At 45.3% G+C, this 23,603-nt stretch overlaps 1 protein-coding gene across 2 annotated transcripts in view; it reads left to right on the forward strand.

The window, feature by feature from the left end:
- The first annotated feature begins 3,063 nt into the window (after positions 1-3,063).
- Positions 3,064-23,603, forward strand: part of myo7ab (myosin VIIAb) — a 156,402-nt gene continuing 135,862 nt past the window's right edge. For both annotated transcript variants that reach the window (XM_060936076.1, XM_060936078.1), the window contains exons 1-4: positions 3,064-3,081; positions 12,810-12,923; positions 13,047-13,199; positions 20,585-20,769. In XM_060936076.1, coding sequence (XP_060792059.1) covers positions 3,064-3,081; positions 12,810-12,923; positions 13,047-13,199; positions 20,585-20,769 — 470 coding nt within the window. The remainder of the gene's footprint in view (positions 3,082-12,809; positions 12,924-13,046; positions 13,200-20,584; positions 20,770-23,603) is intronic.

Genomic DNA, 23,603 nt, shown 5'->3' on the forward strand with positions numbered 1-23,603 from the left:
AAACTAAAATGTTTTCTATTTTTCACACCTGTATTTCGTATTTTTTGTTTTGCACATATTAAACGAATTGTACTGTACGCAGTGTAGTATGCAGTGTTTGACTTAAACCAAATAATGAGCCAAGGTAATGAAATAAGAAAATGTTGATAAAATAAGACTTTAAGATGATTACAATATCATTACAAATCACAATATACTTATGTTCATTTAACATAGGCCGACTTACGACCAGATCGGTTTACGACCGGTCAGTTGTAACCAAATGCAGTTGTAAGTCGACGACTACCTGTATTAACATCAGGGGTGGCAATAATTGTGGCACACATGATTTCATGTAAAATAATTATTTCTTAATGTGGGATTTTTTTCCCATTGAATAAATGCACTTGAATTAAAGGTTGGATTTTTCTCTCTTTTTTTGCATTGTTGTCCTATATTATTAAAAAAATGAATTTATTAGAAGCCTAAGAACATATCTTAATGAGGGGTGCCAATAATTGTGGAGGGCACTGTAACTGCACAACATAGGCAATTTAGGAATTTAGTAATAGGCAATTTAGATTTAGAGGAAAGAACAGGACAGCACTGGAATTAATCTAAATCCATCCAAATACAAAGCATGCCATGGACATACTTCAGGTATCGTTAGCATCATGCAGTTGCTCTGCAGAGCATTTCATGTTCTGTTCATCATGCCATCAGCTATTTTGAGCCCGGCCCCACAACACCGATAACTATATACCTATAACTACAATTATGACTATACCTGTGCCTGAATTTAGTTCCAGTCTGAAGCAGTCACACCACAACTATAATCCCGACTATAATACCAGTTGGTCCTGACACTCAGGTAAATAAATGCATGCAACTTAGGAATAGTCATGGAAGGGTTCCCCCCCCAAGTAGTAGCACATTATTCCGGGTCATATTGTACAGCTTGGACTTCAAAACAACCCATGTGCATGGGTGGTTGATATAATACGGATAGGTCACAGACTATGGATTACGGAAATATAATAAAAAAGTATGCAAAATACAGAGTGTTTACAGATTTTAATACAGATGCATCACGGATTGGTCACGGACGTTTCAGTATATTACAGATTGGTTAGAGATGATGCATAATGGTTAAAAAATTAAGTAGTGTAAAGCAATTAAATGTCTGGACTGCCAAAGTTCATAATTAAAATATCTTACCTGCATTTATATGTTCACTTTATTCATTTACTGTTGATATTTTGGGCAGCGGGCGGCACGGCGGTGTAGTGGTTAGCGCTGTTGCCTCACAGCAAGAAGGTCCGGGTTCGAGCCCCGTGGCCGACGAGGGCCTTTCTGTGTGGAGTTTGCATGTTCTCCCCGTGTCCGCGTGGGTTTCCTCCGGGTGCTCCGGTTTCCCCCACAGTCCAAAGACATGCAGGTTAGGTTAACTGGTGACTCTAAATTGACCGTAGGTGTGAATGTGAGTGTGAATGGTTGTCTGTGTCTATGTGTCAGCCCTGTGATGACCTGGCGACTTGTCCAGGGTGTACCCCGCCTTTCGCCCGTAGTCAGCTGGGATAGGCTCCAGCTTGCCTGCAAACCTGTAGAACAGGATAAAGTGGCTAGAGATAATGAGATGAGATTTTGGGTGGCACATTGGTTAGCGCAGTCGCCTCACAGCAAGAAGGTCCTGGGTTCGAGCCCAGTGGCTGACGAGGGCCTTTCTGTGTGGAGTTTGCATGTTCTCCCTGTGTCTGCGTGGGTTTCCTCTGGGTGCTCCGGTTTCCCCTACAGTCCAAAGACATGCAGGTTAGGCTAACTGGTGGCTCTAAATTGACCATAGGTGTGAATGTGAGTGTAAATGGTTGTTTGTCCTGCGATGACCTGGTGACTTGTCCAGGGTGTACCCCGTCTCTCGCCCATAGTCAGCTCCAGCTTGCCTGCGACCCTGCACAGGATAAGCGGCTACAGATGATGGATAGACGGACGGCTGTTGATATTTCACAGAAAATCGCATATCTGTGAATAAAAGATCTGTGCTTTGTATTATTTTTTTTAATTTTCCATGAATCCATACTCTGTGACTTAAAGATTCAACAAGGATGTACAAAGATGCCCAGGAAAATTAGCACGTGCTCAGACAACGTCACATGTAAACAATTACTGATTGGTCAGATGTTTTATCATATCAGGTCCAGGCCTGGAAAAATCACTCCAGAAGTAATCTCACTGATAGCGATAAACCCAGGCCTGGGCTAGAGGTATCACTATCAGTCTGGTGTGACCACCAACCACATAAACTGCAGGGGACTGATTTATTTATAGTTATAGTTATCGTTAGAGTTGTAGTTATAGTTATCAGTATTGTGGGACCAGGCCTTTAACAGAGATATAAAAACAGAAAGGAAAGAATTAGCACTGTGTTAGGGAATTAAAATCTAATTGACTTAAAATGATATTTGTGAAATGACTTGTATACTCTGAGACTCTTTACAGAAAAGTCCTATGAACTTCACATTTGAAAAGTAGACATTCACACATGTTTGTTTGGGGTTTTTTGTTATGATTTCTCACGTTATTTTTTCCCCCATGTGTAGTGCATGCATTTTAATTTTTCACACGATTTCTCACACAATTCATTTCATTTTCATGTTCAATTTTTCCACATATAATGCACACAGTATGGATCAGTTTTTCATGTGATTCCTCACACGTTATTGAAGTGTTCATATTTAGCACGTGTTTTAATTTTCAACATTTCTGACATGATTAATTTAGCTTTCACATGGTGATTTTTTTCACGTCTTGGACATTTTATGACACTTTTTTTGTGATGTGATCACAGTTCACATGATCTCACACGCACTTTCAGGGTATAACATGGTAAAATCAAAGAAAATGTGATCACATTACTCACATAATCACATCAAAAATATATGACCACATGCGAAATGTGAATTTTTCCATAAGGGCCACATTTCTGTGTGTTTACAGCAGGACTCTCTCCTGAGTGTGAATGTTGCTCTTTATTTCATTCAGGACACTCACATGGTGACTAATGCCAAGAAGTGAAAAGACAGAAACATGGTCATTCTGCAGCAGGTAAGATTCTGTCCATATCTGTGAGGAAAACACACTATAAAGGTACAATTTTTTTACAAGGTGCAGATATCAATGTACAATTGATCTTACACTCAAGTCTCTATCAGTGAACAGTTGATAACTTCAACAAAGTAGACTTCATACTAAAACGATAATGAATTTCTTGGTTATACAATTGCACTTTTTAACCAAATAGAATATAAGACAGTTATAGAAGCAAGTTATTTGTAATCACGCTATCTGTTATCACCCAGATGAGGATGGGTTCCCTTTTGAGTCTGGTTCCTCTCACGGTTTCTACTTGATGCCGTGTCAAGGAGTTTTTCCTTGACACTATCACTTCAGGCTTGTTAATTTTGGATAAATTTATTAAAGATACATTTTTTAGTTCATGTGTTCAAAATCTATATTTTTCTGTGAAGCTGCTTTGCGACAATGTGTATTGCTAAAAGTGCTATACAAATAAACTGACGACTTAAAATCTTTGTTGTATTCATTTGGTATTCATGAATCTTCCCTTTTATTATCACATCACATCACATTATCTCTAGCCGCTTTATCCTTCTACAGGGTCGCAGGCAAGCTGGAGCCTATCCCAGCTGACTACGGGCGAAAGGCGGGGTACACCCTGGACAAGTCGCCAGGTCATCACAGGGCTGACACATAGACACAGACAACCATTCACACTCACATTCACACCTACGGTCAATTTAGAGTCACCAGTTAACCTAACCTGCATGTCTTTGGACTGTGGGGGAAACCGGAGCACCCGGAGGAAACCCACGCGGACACGGGGAGAACATGCAAACTCCGCACAGAAAGGCCCTCGCCGGCCCCGGGGCTCGAACCCAGGACCTTCTTGCTGTGAGGCGACAGCGCTAACCACTACACCACCGTGCCGCCCCTTTTATTATCATTCAAAATATTTATAGTTTCTGTTAATTCCTTCTCAGGGTTTGTTTCTAATATTACAAATTTACAGAGCTCCACTGTTAACATTCTTCCTTCATAAAAAAAAAAAAAATGTCCAGCCACAAAGTATTAAGATGTAGGAACAGCCATGACTTAAGGTGTGAAAAATAACATTGTGGCAGCGGGGGCGTGGTCAAGCGCCGGTCTGTGACAGGAGGGCGGAGTCAGGGAAGGTAAGTGGCAAGAATCACTACACCTGAGAGCAATTAACCTGTGTTTGTGTGTCTTCCCAGTGACCGCGCCCTATATGAGGAGGGAGAGCGAGAGCAGAGGGGAGTCTCTCCCGCACCCGATGACTTGCGTGTGTGTATGCGTGTGGCTGGGAGAGTGTGTGCGAAACTGAAAAGTTGAGCAATAAACGCTATTGTGAACCTGATCTCTGTCCTGCCGTCCTCTATGCTCCACCCATCAATAGTGAACCGCTACAGTGGTGCCGAAACCCGGGATCTGGAGCACAGCAGCCTCACAGCCCCATGGAGTCCTCCCCGTTTGCTGAACTGGTCCACGCCCTCGCCATGGCCCAGCAAAGCCAACACCAGGTGCTACTCACCCTCCAAAAGGAGCAAGAAGAGCGGTTCGAGGCCCTGGTGTTGGCCCAACAAGAAGATCGACAGGCGTTCCGGCACCTCCTCGCATCGGCGGGGTCCACCAGCGCTCCTACCGCGGGCCCGTCTCCCCTCACTGTCACCAAGATGGGCCCGCAGGACGACCCCGAGGCGTTCCTCACGTTATTTGAACAGGTCGCCGAAGCCTCGGGGTGGCCGATGGAGCAACGCGTGGCGCGCCTTCTCCCCCTGCTAACGGGAGAGGCACAGCTGGCCGCGCTACAGCTCCCCGCCGACCGCCGGCTGGCCTACGCGGACCTCCGCCGGGCCGTCCTCCAGCGCATGGGGCGCACACTGGATCAACAGCACCAGCGCTTCCGTGCGCTGCGGTTGGAGGAAGTTGGCCGGCCGTTCACGTTCGGCCAGCAGCTCCGGGACGCCTGCTGGCGGTGGTTGAGGGCCAACGATCGCGACGCCGAGGGAATCGTCGACCAGGTGGTACTGGAACAGTTCATCGCCCGCTTACCAGCAGGAACCGCGGAGTGGGTCCAGTGCCACCGCCCGGCGTCGCTGGATCAGGCAGTCGAGCTGGCGGAGGATCATCTGGCGGCTGTCCCGGCAGCAGGACAGCAGATGGCATCATCTCCTCTCTCCTCTTCTCTCTCGCTCTCTCTCTCTCTCTCTCTCTCTCTCTCTCCCCCTCCTCCTGTGTCCCGTCCTCGCCCCATTCCCCCACCGCGGAGGCGGGGGCCGGCTCCACCCCAGCCGGCCTGCCACACCTGCGGTGCCCTCCCGTTTCTCCCTTCTTTGTCTGTCTCTCCCCCACCTCAGGTGAGTGAGCCCCAGATCACCGGTGCAGAGGGAAAGCCCGAGCCGGTTTGCTGGCGCTGCGGGGAGCCGGGCCACCTTCAACAGCAGTGCACAGCAATGGAAGTGGGCGCGGTGGTTCGGATCCCCGACGCGCCAGAGGCCGCCCTCGATCGGGCCGGAGCGTATCGCATACCGGTGAGTATCCAAGGGGATACATATCAGGCGTTGGTGGATTCTGGTTGTAATCAGACCTCAATTCGCCAAAGCCTGGTTCAAAACGAGGCATTGGGGGGAGCACAAGGGGTGAAAGTGTTGTGTGTGCACGGGGATGTTCACCGCTACCCTTTGGTGTCGGTCCACATTATTTTCAGAGGGGAAAAATTTATAGTGAAGGCGGCGGTTAATCCTCGCCTTACCCACTCTTTAATTTTGGGGACTGATTGGCCGGGATTTCGGGGTTTAATGACACGCCTAGTAGAGAGTGGGTCCTGCCATTTGACAGGGGGAGGTCCCGGTGTCGCTTTGGCGGGAGCAGCTGTCACAGAGCCGTCTACGTCATCTCCGCGTCAGAGTGAGGAGCCGCCGGCTCCTCCTCTCTCTCTTGGGGAATCCCTCGCGGATTTCCCATTAGAGCAGTCGCGAGACGAGACTCTGCGGCATGCGTTTGACCAAGTGAGAGTAATCGATGGTCAAACGCTCCAGCCGAACGCCACCCCGTCCTTCCCCTACTTCGCGATTATGAAGGATAGATTATACTGAGTGACGCAGGACACTCAAACTAAGGAGCGAGTCACGCAGCTTTTAATTCCGAAGAGCCGCCGGGAATTGGTATTCCAGGCGGCTCACTTTAATCCCATGGCTGGACACTTGGGGCAGGATAAAACACTAGCCCGAATAATGGCCCGATTCTATTGGCCGGGGATTCGCGGCGATGTCCGTAGGTGGTGTACGGCATGCCGCGAATGCCAGTTAGTAAACCCAGCGGCCATTCCAAAAGCGCCTTTGTGCCCTCTACCATTAATCGAGACCCCGTTTGAGAGAATTGGGATGGATCTCGTCGGGCCATTAGATCGGTCAGCACGAGGGTACCGCTTTATATTAGTTCTGGTGGACTATGCAACGCGATACCCGGAAGCAGTGCCTCTGCGCAATATCTCAGCACGCAGTATTGCAGAGGCACTCTTCCGCGTTATCTCCCGAGTTGGAATCCCGAAAGAGATTCTGACTGATCAAGGCACTACGTTTATGTCACGAACACTGCGCGAACTGTATGGGTTATTGGGGATTAAGCCGATCCGCACCAGCGTGTATCACCCACAAACGGACGGTTTAGTGGAACGGTTCAACCGCACCCTCAAAAATATTATTAAGAAATTCGTAAGTGAGGACGCACATAATTGGGATAAGTGGCTCGAACCCTTGCTGTTCTCAGTGCGAGAGGTCCCCCAAGCCTCCACGGGGTTCTCCCCGTTCGAATTATTATATGGGCGTAAGCCGCGCAGCATCCTGGACGTGCTGCGGGAAAATTGGGAGGAGGGACCTTCACAAAGTAAGAATGAAATTCAGTACGTTATGGACCTGCGCGCAAAACTCCACACGCTCACCCACCTAACTCAGGAGAATTTGCGGCAGGCCCAGGAACGGCAAGCCCGCCTGTACAACAACGGTACGCGCCTTAGAGAGTTCACACCGGGAGATAAGGTACTCGTACTGTTGCCTACGTCGAGCTCCAAATTGATTGCTAAGTGGCAAGGACCCTTTGAGGTCACACGGTGAGTCGGGGACGTCGACTATGAGGTGAGGCGAACGGACAGGGGTGGGGCGCTACAGATTTACCACCTCAATCTGCTTAAACTCTGGAATAAGGAGGTCCCTGTGGTGTTGGTGTCGGTGGTTCCGGAGAAGGCGGAGCTGGGGCCGGAGGTTCAAAAAGGGACATTGGCATCACGTACCTCTCCGGTCCCCTGTGGAGACCACCTCTCCCCGACCCAACTCACGGAGGTCGCCCAGTTGCAGACCGAGTTTTCGGATGTGTTCTCGCCCCTGCCCGGTCGCACTAACTTCATAGAGCACCACATAGAGACGCCCCCGGGGGTGGTAGTGCGTAGCCGCCCTTACAGGCTACCCGAACACAAAAAAAAGGTGGTTCGGGAAGAACTTCAGACCATGCTCGAAATGGGCATCGTCGAGGAGTCCCACAGTGACTGGAGCAGCCCGGTGGTCTTGGTACCCAAGGCCAACGGGTCGGTCCGGTTCTGTGTGGACTATAGAAAAGTCAACGCGGTGTCTAAATTTGATGCGTACCCAATGCCTCGTATTGATGAGTTGCTCGATCAACTCGGCACTGCTTGCTTTTATTCGACGCTGGATTTGACGAGGGGATATTGGCAGATCCCCTTGACTCCACTATCCCGAGAAAAAACGCCTTTTCCACACCGTTTGGTTTACACCAATTCGTCACCCTTCCGTTTGGGCTGTTTGGGGCGCCCGCTACGTTTCAGCGGCTGATGGACAGAGTCCTCCGCCCTCACGCCACTTACGCAGCCGCGTATTTAGACGACATTATCATCTATAGTAATGACTGGCAGCAGCACCTCGAACATCTGCGGGCCGTCCTTAGGTCGCTGAGGCGAGCGGGGCTCACAGCCAACCCAAAGAAGTGTGCGATTGGGCGGGTGGAAGTACGGTATCTGGGCTTCCACTTGGGCAACGGGCAGGTGCGTCCCCAAATTAATAAGATGGCAGCAATTGCGGCCTGCCCGAGGCCCAAGACCAAAAAGGGGGTGAGACAGTTCCTGGGGCTGGCTGGCTATTATCGTAGGTTTATACCTAATTATTCGGACGTCACCAGCCCGCTGACTGATCTCACTAAAAAGGGGGCACCAGATCCGGTCCAGTGGACGGAGCAGTGCCAGCGGGCTTTCTCAGAGGTAAAGGCTGCACTGTGTGGGGGGCCACTTCTACACTCCCCTGACTTTTCTCTCCCCTTTATGTTACAGACCGATGCGTCGGACAGAGGGCTGGGGGCGGTTTTGTCCCAGGAGGTGGAGGGGGAGGACCGCCCTGTCCTGTATATCAGCAGGAAGCTGTCGGTGCGTGAGGGGCACTACAGCACCATAGAGAAAGAGTGTTTGGCCATCAAGTGGGCAGTTCTCGCCCTCCGGTACTACCTGCTGGGGCGCCCTTTCACCCTCTGTTCGGACCACGCGCCCCTCCAGTGGCTCCACCGCATGAAAGATGCCAACGCACGGATCACCCATTGGTATCTGGCGCTCCAACCCTTTAATTTCAAGGTGGTCCACAGGCCGGGGGCGCAGATGGTCGTGGCGGACTTCCTCTCCCGTCAAGGGGGGGGAGTCGGCTGCAGGCCGGACGGCCGCCCGGCCTGAGTCGGGCGGTGGGGGTATGTGGCAGTGGGGGCGTGGTCAAGCGCCGGTCTGTGACAGGAGGGCGGAGTCAGGGAAGGTAAGTGGCAAGAATCACTACACCTGAGAGCAATTAACCTGTGTTTGTGTGTCTTCCCAGTGACCGCGCCCTATATGAGGAGGGAGAGCGAGAGCAGAGGGGAGTCTCTTCCGCACCCGATGACTTGCGTGTGTGTGTATGCGTGTGGCTGGGAGAGTGTATGCGAAACTGAAAAGTTGAGCAATAAACGCTATTGTGAACCTGATCTCTGTCCTGCCGTCCTCTGTGCTCCACCCACCAATAGTGAACCGCTACAAACATCATTAAGTCATGACCACAGCTTAACAAAGCATGATAGAGTGAGAAAAAAAAAAACACTAAATAAGTTTTTTAAAAGTATTTCTGGGAGTGTGTTTCATTTTCTTTTCTTGGTGGATTTTTTTTTTTTTGGTGTAGTATTTTTTCCCCTGATGTTAACATAAAGCAACAACTAAACTTGTGTTCAACTTTATGCATATTATTATTATTATTATTATTATTATTATTATTATTATTAACTCACATTTATTTTAATTCAAAATTGTTTCTTTCTCCGAAATGGTCTGCTGCAAGGCTCAGTCCTTGCCCTATCGTCTTTAATGTCTACATGGCAGACTATCCTGTCACAACATCAATCAAGTACCTGTACGCAGATGACAGTGCAATCGGCTATACAGCTACGAGGAGATCCAATCCATCCTAGAAGCAGATGTCTGTACTCTCTGCAACTACTTCAGCCTCTGGCACCTGAACTTAAGCGAGTCCAAAACGGTTTGCTCGATTTACCATCTAGCTAATCAACTTGCAAAAAAGGAGCTGGAGATAAAGATGCAGGACAAGAAGCTGAGATTCAACCCACAGCCCGTATACCTCGGTGTGACCCTGGACCGCAGCCTTACGTTTGGCCCTCACCTCAAGAACATGGCTAACAAAACCTCCAAACACGTTAACATCATCAAGAAGCTCAGTGGACTACAGTGGGGAGCCAATTTCACCACTTTATGAACATCAGTCCTCACCCTTGTGTATTCCACTGTTGAATACGCCGCAGCTGTCTGGTCTCACAGCGTCCACACCAAGGCTGTCGATGTGGTTCTCAATGAAGCAATGCGCCTTATCTCTGGGACCTTGAAACCTACACCAACTGAGACGCTCCCCATAGTCTCAGGAGTTCCTCCTGCAAGCATCCGGCGAGACTATCAAGTCCTCAAGCTAGCAGAGAAGGCACCTGAGGAGAATAGCCTCGTTCCACCAACTCAGGATGACAACATCCCTCAACAGCTATTAAGGCAGCACTTCGCCATCAAAGCTGCAGCGCTCATGAGAGCTGGACCGGCCTCCGACTCCTGGGTAGAGCAGAGATGGCAGGAGGAATGGAGCCGCTCATGCACCACCTTGCACTCTTTCATTGATTTCCCCTCTGCAAAGCCCTGCGGTTACCATCTTGCTCGCAAGGTGTGGACCCACCTCAACCATCCCTGCACTGGATGGGGCAGGACCCAGTCCTTCCTCAAGACAATTGGAGCCAGTGAGGATGACACATGCCAGTGCAGTCACACGCAGACAATCCCCCACATCCTTCAGGAGTGCCCAGTCTTCAGGCCACCCCATGGGCCTGACAGTCTCATCAAACTGGATGTGGACACAGTCAGCTGGCTGGAGAATGGTGACATCTCAGTGTAATTCCCGAGCAAATTACATGAACGACGACGACAATTCATTCAAATTAAATATCTTTTTTGAGGTTGGGTTTTATGCGTGTGTTTATTATTATTTATTTATTGCCCATGATATTTATTAAAGAGTTATAGTTTGCATATGTTTTCAGGATTTGATCTGACCTCTTTAATAAATTATAATATAATAACAGGTCCACAAGTGTCCACAAGGAGGCCCCGGGGAAGACCCAGGACACGTTGGAGGGACTATGTCTCTCGGCTGGCCTGGGAACGCCTCGGTGTTCTTCCCGAGGAGCTGCCCGAAGTGTCTAGGGAGAGGGAAGTTTGGGCTTCCATGCTTAGACTGCTGCCTCCGCGACCCAGTCCCGGATAAAGCGGAAGAAGACGAGATGAGACGAGACGAGAATATAATAACAGGAAAAACAAATAATATGCTTTTTTAATTTTTTTTAAACATGCTTAATTTTTTTTATGTAATGCTTATTTTAGATATTGTTTTTTTTTCTGATTATTTTGTAAATGCGTATTTAATCCATTGAGTAAATAAGTAAATAACAATGAATAATAGTAACGCAATAATAACATATCTTGTCTCGTCTCATCTCATCTTCTTCCGCTTTATCCGGGACTGGGTCGCGGAGGCAGCAGTCTAAAGCATGGAAGCCCAAACTTCCCTTTCCCCAGACACCTCAGCCAGCTCCTCGGGAAGAACACCGAGGTGTTCCCAGGCCAGCCGAGAGACATAGTCCCTCCAGTGTGTCCTGGGTCTTCCCCGGGGCCTCCTCCCGGGGGGACATGCCTGGAACACCTCCCCAGGGAGGCGTCCAGGAGGCATCCGAAAAAGATGCCCGAGCCACCTCAGCTGATTCCTCTCGATGTGGAGGAGCAGCGGCTCTACTCCGAGCTCCTCCCGAGTGACTGTGCTTCTCACCCTATCTCTAAGGGAACGCCCAGCCACCCTGCGAAGGAAACTCATTTCGGCCGCTTGTATCCGCGATCTTGTTCTTTCGGTCATTACCCAAAGCTCATGACCATAGGTGAGAGTTGGAACGTAGATCAACCGGTAAATTGAGAGCTTCGCCTTTTGGCTCAGCTCCTTCTTCACCACGACGGACCGGTAAAGCAACCGCATCACTGCGGAGGCTGCACCGATCCGCCTGTCGATCTCACGCTCCATCCTTCCCTCACTTGTGAACAAGATCCCGAGATACTTAAACTCCTCCACTTGAGGCAGGACTTCTCCACCAACCTGGAGAGGGCAAGCCACCCTTTTCCGGTCGAGAACCATGGCCTCGGACTTGGAGGTGCTGATTCTCATCCCAGCCGCTTCACACTCGACTGCAAACTGCCCCAGTGCATGCTGAAGGTCCTGGTTTGAAGAAGCCAACAGGACAACATCATCCGCAAAAAGCAGAGATGAAGTCCTGTGGTTCCCAAACAGGATTCCTTCCGGCCCCTGGCTGCGCCTCGAAATTCTGTCCATAAAAATTATGAACAGAACCGGTGACAAAGGGAAGCCCTGCTGGAGTCCAACATGCACTGGGAACAGGTCTGACTTACTGCCAGCAATGCGAACCAGACTCCTGCTCCATTCGTACAGGGACCGGACAGCCCTTAGCAAAGAGCCCCGAACCCCATACTCCCGAAGCACCCCCCACAGAATACCACGGGGGACACGGTCGAATGCCTTCTCCAGATCCACAAAGCACATGTGGACTGGTTGGGCAAACTCCCATGAACCCTCGAGCACCCTATGAAGGGTATAGAGCTGGTCCAGTGTTCCGTGACCAGGACGAAAACCGCATTGTTCCTCCTGGATCCGAGGTTCGACTATTGGTCGAATAATAACATATTATATTACAAATTTATATCTTATCCTACAATATATTAGTGCATATGCTGTTATTAATGGATTGGGTTGCTATTATTATTCTATTATGTGTATGTTTGGTTGTTATTATATTATTTGTTCAGTTATTATGTTATTATGTGCTCTTTCAGTGCTGCTTGAGGCATTGTAACAGGAATCTAATCTCATTCCCATAAATGAATGATCACTTTCTGTCACCTTACAAAGTCATGGCTGTGCAGTATTTATATTAGGAAGGGTTCTTCACTTGTGAGGTTCTTTAGAAATGCCTTAATTTATTCTGATTTTTCTTTGAATGTGAGTGAAATCACAGCTGTGTACTTTGTAGGAAAGGTCCTAAATATGTCAAAGTGGTTTCATTTATCGAGTCATTGACCGGTTGATTTTTTTTTTTTTTTGACCATACAGGGGGATTATGTTTGGTTGGATCTCAAGACAGGCAAGCCATTTGACGTTCCAGTTGGAGCTGTGGTCAAGCTCTGTGACTCAGGCCTGATCCAGGTCTTGGATGATGAGGGCCAGGTGAGTGGTTCAGGAAGCCAATGACAAACACCATACCAAAAGAGTGCCTGCTTTCTTGTCACTTGACCTTCAGAGTGAATGATGGTGCAGTGCAAGTGTATTGTACGTTATGCATGTGTGCAGGAGCACTGGATCTCTCCTCAAAATGCCACAAACATAAAGCCCATGCACCCCACCTCCATCCATGGCGTGGAAGATATGATTCGCCTGGGAGACCTGAATGAAGCTGGCATTCTCCGAAACCTCCTCATTCGCTACAATGAGAGGGTCATATATGTGAGTGTACAGTTTCAAAGAATGGAGTAAAACACTTGGGGGCATGTAGTTATAGGAAAATAATCAACAACAGGATAAAATGGCATTACTGTTACCACCCCTGAAGTTGACAATTTTCTAATAACACCATGACCTGGTGTGTTTCATTCCTCTTAAATCATAGCAACCTTCTAACGATTAAAATTATTAATTTAGTAAACAATGACAATTAATACTTATTAACCATTTAAAGTAACATTTAATATTGTAGAACACCTGCAAGTTCTAGTTATCACTTACATTGTAGTAGCTATAGATGACTTGCAACCACGTGATGAAAATGTGTTACGTCATAAGCGTCTACCATGATGGTGGATATACAGTACAAAGCAACTAGGATGGCAGCCGCTGAAAGCGTGTCTGTAAACAATGCTGAATTTTCTCAGTATCGCCACGATTTGAATGATCGAGCGAAGATTCGATACAAAGAGAAGATAGATACAGTGCTCAGCGTAAATGAGTACACCCCCTTTGAAAAGTAACATTTTAAACAATATTTCAATGAACACAAACAATTTCCAAAATGTTGACAAGACAAAGCTTAATATAACATCTGTTTAACGTATAACGTGAAAGTAAGGTTAATAATATAAACTTAGATTACACATTTATTCCGTTTTACTCAAATTAGGGTGGTGCAAAAATGAGTACACCCCACAACAAAAACTACTACATCTAGTACTTTGTATGGCCTCCATGATTTTTAATGACAGCACCAAGTCTTTTAGGCATGGAATGAACAAGTTGGCGACATTTTGCAACATCAGTCTTTTTCCATTCTTCAACAATGACCTCTTTTAGTGACTGGATGCTGGATGGAGAGTGATGCTCAACTTGTCTCTTCAGAATTCCCCAAAGAAAATAATTTATTTACACCACAAAGGTGAAGGCTACAAGAAGATCAGCAAAGCTTTACTTATCAGTCAGAATACTGTCGCAAAAGTGGTACAAAAATTTAAGAAAGATGGAACTGCAACCATCTCACAGAGATGTCCAGGTCGTCTACGGAAGTTAACACCTCGACAGGAGCGTCTTCTGATGAGAAGAGTTGAAGAAAATCGGCATGCAAGTTCACTGCAGTTATCTAAAGAAGTAGAAAGCCAAACTGGGGTGACTATTTCCCATGACACAATACGGCGTACACTGAAGAGGAATGGCATGCATGGATGCCGTCCACAAAAGAAGCCTCTCCTAAAGCCCAGGCACAAAAAAGCCCACCTAGAGTTTGCCAGGGCCCATGCTGACAAAGATGAAGACTACTGGGACTCTATACTCTGGAGTGATGAGACCAAGATAAATGTTTTTTGGAACTGATGGCTTCAAAACTGTATGGCATCGCAAAGGTGAGGAATACAAAGAAAAATGCATGGTGCCTACAGTGAAACATGGTGGTGGCAGTGTCCTTATGTGGGGCTGCATGAGTGCTGCTGGTGTCGGTGAGCTGCATTTCATTGATGGCATCATGAATTCACAGATGTATTGCTCTATACTGAAAGAGAAGATGCTACCATCACTCTGTGCCCTTGGTTGTCGTGCACTTTTCCAACATGACTAAACACACATCTAAGGCCACTGTTGGATTTCTGAAGAAGAACAGGGTGAAAGTGATTCAGTGGCCAAGTATGTCTTCTGATCTGAACCCAATCGAACACCTATGGGGAATTCTGAAGAGACAAGTTGAGCATCACTCTCCACCCAGCATCCAGTCACTAAAAGAGGTCATTGTTGAAGAATGGAAAAAGATTGATGTTGCAAAATGTCGCCAACTTGTTCATTCCATGCCTAGAAGACTTGGTGTTGTCATTAAAAATCATGGAGGCCATACAAAGTACTAGATGTAGTAGTTTTTGTTGTGGGGTGTACTCATTTTTGCACCACCCTAATTTGAGTAAAACGGAATAAATGTGTAATCTAAGTTATATTATTAACCTTACTTTGACGTTATAAGTTAAACAGATGTTATATTAAACTTTGTCTTGTCAACATTTTGGAAATAGTTTGTGTTCATTGAGATATTGTTTAAAATGTTACTTTTCAAAGGGGGTGTACTCATTTACGCTGAGCACTGTATGTGTGGTTTTGACCCATATTATTTTAAAAAGTCAGACTTTTCTGAAGATAAGATGCTTCTACCAACCGTCGAGTACGAATACAGGTCATTTCTTCCAAAGCCTTTTTCATACAAACTATCAATTATTTTATATTTCAGGTATTTGTTTGTTCAAAAAAAGGAGGAATTCTTAATGGAATTTGACCGAAGCAGCTTTGACACTAAAGCGCGTACTAACCACGTCGGCCTGTGCCACTTGCTGACCCTGGGATGAGTTAACTCTCTTGTCATTGCAGGCTGCTTGCTTTCATGTCTGTGTTTCTGGTTGGATCATATTACATCTTCAGGCATGGAGTAGTGCTCTCACGGGGGCTTCGTTCATGAATCCCGGGCCGAGACGCGGTCCTACCGACCCGAGACTATGCTCTTTCGAAGGAGGAGGCTTAGAGGGAGGTGCCTGTAAAATTTGGCTGTACTGTGAGCGTCGTTGGCCGAGTTATTAATTTTCAAAGCTGGCTGGATCATGTTAAATCTTTAGGCACAGAGCAGTGCTCTCGCAGGGTTTTCATTCGTGAACACCGGAATACCTGAAATATAAAACAGTTGATAGTACATATGAAAAAGGCTTTGGACAAAATGTCTTAACTATTGGACGAAATGGTCATTGGACGAAGTGTCCTGACCCCCTCGTCTCCTCTCCGTACTAAGCCTCAGAGTTTCCTCACCCTCTTTCCGAATCACGGACGGAATTCTAAAAAATCAGAATGTGCCACGGTCACGAGTACTGTTGTGACCACAACCATATACAGCACGTTATTTTTGGCATAGCTAAAAGAACGCTTGAAGCAATGGAAAAACAAAGAGCTGTGCACACGTGACTATGTTTTGTATGGAATGTCGCTTGACCCCGCATTTGTATATCCACCAACATGGCCAACATCCGGGTTTCTATTTTGCTTTGACGTCACTTGCAAGTCAAGGATAAAGAGCCTCTTTTTTTCTGAAGACTTTCACATGGAGGAAAACCTACTGACCTTTACAAAACGCTGACACTGGAGACTCCTTAGATAAATGTAAAATAAATGTCTCCTCAGAGAAAACTTCACCACATCAGTGGTTATACGTGCTTCTTCGCTAAATAATGACCTAGTTTTAATCGATTTATGTGGATCGTCCACCATCCAAGTCCCTGTGAACGAGTTGTTATGACAGAAACTATAACTAGGATGAGCACATTGATATAATTTGAAATGCAGTCAGAAACTACTATAATACTGTCTGAAAGGGCTGTAACTGAATTTATTCCTTTTGTTAAAATTATTTAATTTAATTGTTGTGTCAGTGGGATCACTCTCAACACTATAAAACCTACAATCCACTTGATGTACTGCTTTTCCTTCTTATTTTTGCACAGGTGCACAGATTGGTAATAAAAGTGACCCGTGTTGTATACAATGTACTGAGTATTTTCCATTTCAGCCATTAGCTGCGTTTGCTATGTGCTCATGTCAGCCAGTTTTGCTAGAATATGACCTTATCCTCTTGGTTCACTGTCACATCCCCTTCAGCCATTTTCACCACTGAAATACTTGATGGAGGACAACATGACCCTGGCTTTGAGCCGTAACCGAATTTAAAATGACTGAAAATGCTTGTGTTATCTCACATCTTTGAGTAAATCTCTCTTTTTTGAGTGAATAATCTCAAAATAGTAAGATCAATACCTTGCAGTAAGCATCAGTCTTTTAAGGACATTAATTTGTTGTGTGTCCATTTATCTAATGGACATCAGCTTTGATAGACAAGTGGAAAATTCACATTCTGCTCTGTTAGCTTAATCTCAATCCTTATGTACAGTATGCTACATTATAAGGTGTGTATTATGAGTACAGAGCTGAAAGGTGATTTTCATAGCAAACATTGATGAAGGTCAAATAATATAACTATGTGGGGCTTACAGGATATGTCTGTACACGGTGGATAGTTTAGCTCACAGACCCAATTCATTCCAATTCTCCTGATTTCTTGATAAAATAAACAACTACAACAATGATTCCAAAAAAAGTTGGGATGCTGTGTAAAACATAAATAAAAACAGAATGTAATGATTTGCAAATCCTTTTCAACCTATATTCAATTCAATACAATACAAAGACAAGCTATTTAATGTTCAAACTAAAATGTTATTTTTTGTAAAGATGCACTCATTCTGAATTTAATGCCTGCAACACATTCCAAAAAATGTTTTCGGGGCCATATTTACCAATGTGTTACATCACCTTTTCGTTTAAAACACTCAGTAAGTGTGAAAGTGAAATTCTTTCCCATTGTTGTTTGATATATGGCTTCAGTTGCTCAACAGTCCGGGGTCTTTGTTGTTATATTTTGCACTTCATAATGCATCACACATTTTCAATGGGAGGCAGGCAGGCCAGTTTAGCACCCCCACTCTTTTAGTATGAAGCAAACATTTTTGGAATTGGGGTTGGACTTGACAGCAGCACCCTCAATGTGTTCAATATCTTCAAATCATCAATTGCTCAGTTTTAAGAGGTGTAGTACGGTCATTTTCAAATGACCATACTGCATTTGATTTTGTGCAGGGGGAGAAAAGGTAATTGAATTCTAAATTGTAATTCTCAATTCCCTTTACACCCAGAAATACTGTTTACATGGTAGGCAATGGGTGATTTAATAAGAAAAATTTTGAACGTCTCAACCGCTTTAGCCTGTTCTACAGGGTCGCAGGCAAGCTGGAGCCTATCCCAGCTGACTACGGGAGAAAAGCAGGGTGCACCCTGGACAAGTCACCAGGTCATCACAGGGCTGACACATAGACACAGACAACCATTCACACTCACATTCACACCTACGGTCAATTTAGAGTCACCAGTTAACCTAACCTGCATGTCTTTGGACTGTGGGGGAAACCGGAGCACCTGGAGGAAACCCACGCGGACGCGGGGAGAACATGCAAACTCCGCATAGAAAGGCCCTCGCCGGCCACAGGGCTCGAACCCCAGACCTTCTTGCTGTGAGGCGACAGCGCTAACCACTACACCACTGTGCTGCCCCTTTTTTTGAACATTATTATTATTATGCAGGGGCGGCACGGTGGTGTAGTGGTTAGCGCTGTCGCCTCACAGCAAGAAGGTTCTGGGTTCGAGCCCAGCGGCCGCCGAGGGCCTTTCTGTGTGGAGTTTGCATGTTCTCCCCGTGTCCGCGTGGGTTTCCTCCGGGTGCTCCGGTTTCCCCACAGTCCAAAGACATGCAGGTTAGGTTAACTGGTGACTCTAAATTGACCGTAGGTGTGAATGTGAGTGTGAATGGTTGTCTATGTGTCAGCCCTGTGATGACCTGGCGACTTGTCTAGGGTGTACCCCGCCTTTCGCCCGTAGTCAGCTGGGATAGGCTCCAGCTTGCCTGCGACCCTGTAGAAGGATAAAGCGGCTAGAGATAATGAGATGAGATTATGCAGGGGCGGCACGGTGGTGTAGTGGTTAGCGCTGTCGCCTCACAGCAAGAAGGTTCTGGGTTTGAGCCCAGCGGCCGGCGAGGGCCTTTCTGTGCGGAGTTTGCATGTTCTGTCCGTGTGGGTTTCCTCTGGGTGCTCCGGTTTCCCCCACAGTCCAAAGACATGCAGGTTAGGTTAACTGGTGACTCTAAAGTGAGTGTGAATGGTTGTCTGTGTCTGTGTGTCAGCCCTGTGATGACCTGGCGACTTGTCCAGGGTGTACCCTGCCTTTCGCCTGTAGTCAGTTGGGATAGGCTCCAGCTTGCCTGCGACCCTGTAGAAGGATAAAGCGGCTAGAGATGATGAGATTATTATGCAACACAAAGTCAAACGTAACTATTTTAAACTGATTTTTTTTCCCTTGGTCTAGTCTATGTTAACATATTTTAAATCTCAATTCATAATGCTACAAAGCTGTATAAAAAACAATAAACAGACTGTAGAAATACCTCCTGTCAGTATTACAGTAAAGTTCTGGCAGCACAATTGCCATTAAACTACTGTAAACCTACAGTACAACTTCATAACGCCTATTTTCTTCAACCATAAATGGATGCATAACTTTTATACTATGGCAATTACAAGTCTGATAGATAGATAGATAGATAGATAGATAGATAGATAGATAGATAGATAGATAGATAGATAGATAGATAGATAGATCAGAAACAGCTTAAGGTTTTATTTTTGTTGTTGTTGTTGTTTTTCCAATTTTAACTGCTGCCATGACATATTCTTCAGGCAATGTGCCAATAACATTAAAATATTTAAGATTTCATGCCCAGGTAATTAACAAGTTAAGATGTATGTTTTTTTTTTTAATTAACAGTGAGTCACTGTCCATTTAATCCGGAGGGAGAGAAACATCACAGCAACGCGACAAGCAATGCGAACTTTGTTGTGTGTTAGTGTTTGTGTATTTAGTCAGAGAGATAGGAAGATGAATTTACTATCTCTGGTTTAGTGTTTGTTTTCATTTAGTGTTTGTTTTCATTTCATTCATATTGTTACCTTAATTTTGTGACGTTTCATGATTAAAAAAAAACCCATCCCCCCTTCTGTTTTTTTGACAAATCGCACCCTGCATATTTCTGACATAGACTCCGATGAAGGCGGCACAGTGGTGTAGTGGTTAGCGCTGTCGCCTCACAGCAAGAAGGTCTGGGTTCGAGCCCCGTGGCCGGCGAGGGCCTTTCTGTGTGGAGTTTGCATGTTCTCCCCGTGTCCGCGTGGGTTTCCTCCGGGTGCTCCGGTTTCCCCCACAGTCCAAAGACATGCAGGTTAGGTTAACTGGTGACTCTAAATTGACCGTAGGTGTGAATGTGAATGGTTGTCTGTGTCTATGTGTCAGTCCTGTGATGACCTGGCGACTTGTCCAGGGTGTACCCCGCCTTTCGCCCGGAGCCAGCTGGGATAGGCTCCAGCTTGCCTGCGACCCTGTAGAACAGGATAAAGCGGCTAGAGATAATGAGATGAGATATTTAAATTAGTTAATTTTAGAATGCACGAAAGTGAATATATTTAAAGTACAGATCATAGCATGACCTTTTTTTCCTCACATTTTAAATATTAAAATATTTTTGCCACAGTAAATCCATGGCTTCCTGATACTCTGAAATTCTCATTCTTTTCAACATAATCATTTGGCTTATTTACGATTCACTAATAAATAATAATATTATTACTGATTTAAAATGTATTAGTAATTATATATTACTATGCTAAGTACAGTATGTACCCCATAGACACTTAATATACACCTTATACTGTCTGGCATTTCAGACATACACAGGGTCGATCTTGGTGGCAGTGAACCCCTACCAGCTGCTGCCCATCTACACAGCAGGCCACATCCGCCTGTACACGAATAAAAAGATTGGTGAAATGCCTCCGCACATCTTCAGTATTGCTGACAACTGCTACTTCAACATGCAGAGGAACAACAAGGACCAGTGCTGCATCATCAGGTACCCGCTACACTGGACTAATACTTACTGAATTTCTACAGGAAAATCCTTGCACCAAAAATGTTGCTGTAATCTTCTGTAAGTGTTTACATTTATGATTTAGTTGGGGGGTTTTTTTCACAAAAAAATGAATTTATGATCGATGCAAAATTCTATACATGTGCCCTTTGAGTTTAAATGGCAAGACCTGCAAGCATTTAACAAATGAGGGTTTTATTTTTATTTTTTCACAGGCAGATTAACATGTGACCATAACAATTAAAGATTTGATTGTAAAAAATTTGAATAATAAATAAATACATAGTTTATGAATTAAAGATCAATACACTACAGGTAAGGAAGTAACAAGTGGAAGTTGTTACTATACTGGATATAAACATGGTGTTTTCAGCAGGACTACTGACTAAAATCAAACATTAGATGTGGTCCTCACTAGTAAACATCTCTGGATGTGTAAATTAACATGCCAGAGAGATAGGTGTTACATTTACAACTTTGCTTTAGCAATTAGAAGGCAACTATTTGTTTCAGGGACTGCGAGCTGGCCTAGTGGTTAGTGTGTCTGCCTCTCGACCGGGAGATCGCAATTTCTACTCGCGGTCGGGTCATACCAAAGACAATCATAAAAATGGTACCTACTGCCATCTGGCAAGGCATGCTGCAATACAGATGCGAGTATGGAGTCAAACTTTCGCAGTTACCAGAGGACTAACCCTCCACTGTAACCCTAGCTATGTAATATTTGGTGTACGTCCCATGTTTTTTTTTTTTATTATTATTATTTTTAATTTCTGTTTTTTTAGTTTTATTTAGTGTCTTGTTTTTGTCTTTGTCTTTATATTAATATCTGCCTGCTATTCTTGGCCAGGTCTCCCTGGCAGAAGAGCCATTGTGGCTCAATGGGACCTTTCCTGGTTAAACAAGGGTTAAATAAAAAATAAAATAAAAAAATAATAATAATAAGCGAGAGGCCGAAAGCTGTAAAAACGGACATCAGCGCCGCCCAGTGCACCTCAAAAGACTGGTTAGTACGGAGACAGGAGACTGCCTGGGAAGAACAGGGCTCCAGTTTCCCTCACAGTCCAAATACATGCAGGTTAGGCTAATTGGTGGCTCTAAATTGACCGTAGGTGTGAATGTGAGTGTGAATGGTTGTTTGTCTTTGCATCAGCCCTGCGGCAGCCTGGCGACTTGTCCAGGGTGTACCCCACCTCTCGCCCATAGTCAGCTGGGATAGGCTCCAGCTTGCCTGTGACCCTGTAGAACAGGATAAGTGGCTACAGGTAATGGATGGGTGGATAGATATACAGTATATATATAACCCCGATTCCAAAAAAGTTGGGACAAAGTACAAATTGTAAATAAAAATGGAATGCAATGATGTGGAAGTTTCAAAATTCCATATTTTATTCAGAATAGAACATAGATGACATATCAAATGTTTAAAGTGAGAAAATATATCATTTAAAGAGAAAAATTAGGTGATTTTAAATTTCATGACAACAACACATCTCAAAAAAGTTGGGACAAGGCCATATTTACCACTGTGAGACATCCCCTTTTCTCTTTACAACAGTCTGTAAATGTCTGGGGACTGAGGAGACAAGTTGCTCAAGTTTAGGGATAGGAATGTTAACCCATTCTTGTCTAATGTAGGATTCTAGTTGCTCAACTGTCTTAGGTCTTTTTTGTCGTATCTTCCGTTTTATGATGCGCCAAATGTTTTCTATGGGTGAAAGATCTGGACTGCAGGCTGGCCAGTTCAGTACCCAGACCCTTCTTCTACGCAGCCATGATGCTGTAATTGATGCAGTATGTGGTTTGGCATTGTCATGTTGGAAAATGCAAGGTCTTCCCTGAAAGAGACGTCGTCTGGATGGGAGCATATGTTGCTCTAGAACCTGGATATACCTTTCAGCACTGATGGTGTCTTTCCAGATGTGTAAGCTGCCCATGCCACACGCACTAATGCAACTCCATACCATCAGAGATGCAGGCTTCTGAACTGAGCGCTGATAACAACTTGGGTCGTCCTTCTCCTCTTTAGTCCGAATGACACGGTGTCCCTGATTTCCATAAAGGACTTCAAATTTTGATTCGTCTGACCACAGAACAGTTTTCCACTTTGCCACAGTTCATTTTAAATGAGCCTTGGCCCAGAGAAGACGTCTGCGCTTCTGTATCATATTTAGATATGGCTTCTTCTTTGAACTATAGAGTTTTAGCTGGCAACGGTGGATGGCACGGTGAATTGTGTTCACAGATAATGTTCTCTGGAAATATTCCTGAGCCCATTTTGTGATTTCCAATACAGAAGCATGCCTGTATGTGATGCAGTGCCATCTAAGGGCCTGAAGATCACGGGCACCCACTATGGTTTTCCGGCCTTGACCCTTACGCACAGAGATTCTTCCAGATTCTCTGAATCTTTTGATGATATTATGCACTGTAGATGATGATATATGCAAACTCTTTGCAATTTTACACTGTTGAACTCCTTTCTGATATTGCTCCACTATTTGTCGGCGCAGAATTAGGGAGATTGGTGATCCTCTTCCCAGCTTTACTTCTGAGAGCCGCTGCCACTCCAAGATGCTCTTTTTATACCCAGTCATGTTAATGACCTATTGCCAATTGACCTAATGAGTTGCAATTTGGTCCTCCAGCTGTTCCTTTTTTGTACCTTTAACTTTTCCAGCCTCTTATTGCCCCTGTCCCAACTTTTTTGAGATGTGTTGCTGTCATGACATTTCAAATGAGCCAATATTTGGCATGAAATTTCAAAATGTCTCACTTTCAACATTTGATATGTTGTCTATGTTCTATTGTGAATA

This window comes from Neoarius graeffei, chromosome 12 (genome assembly GCF_027579695.1).
Source record: "Neoarius graeffei isolate fNeoGra1 chromosome 12, fNeoGra1.pri, whole genome shotgun sequence".
Taxonomy (NCBI): Eukaryota; Metazoa; Chordata; class Actinopteri; order Siluriformes; family Ariidae; genus Neoarius; species Neoarius graeffei.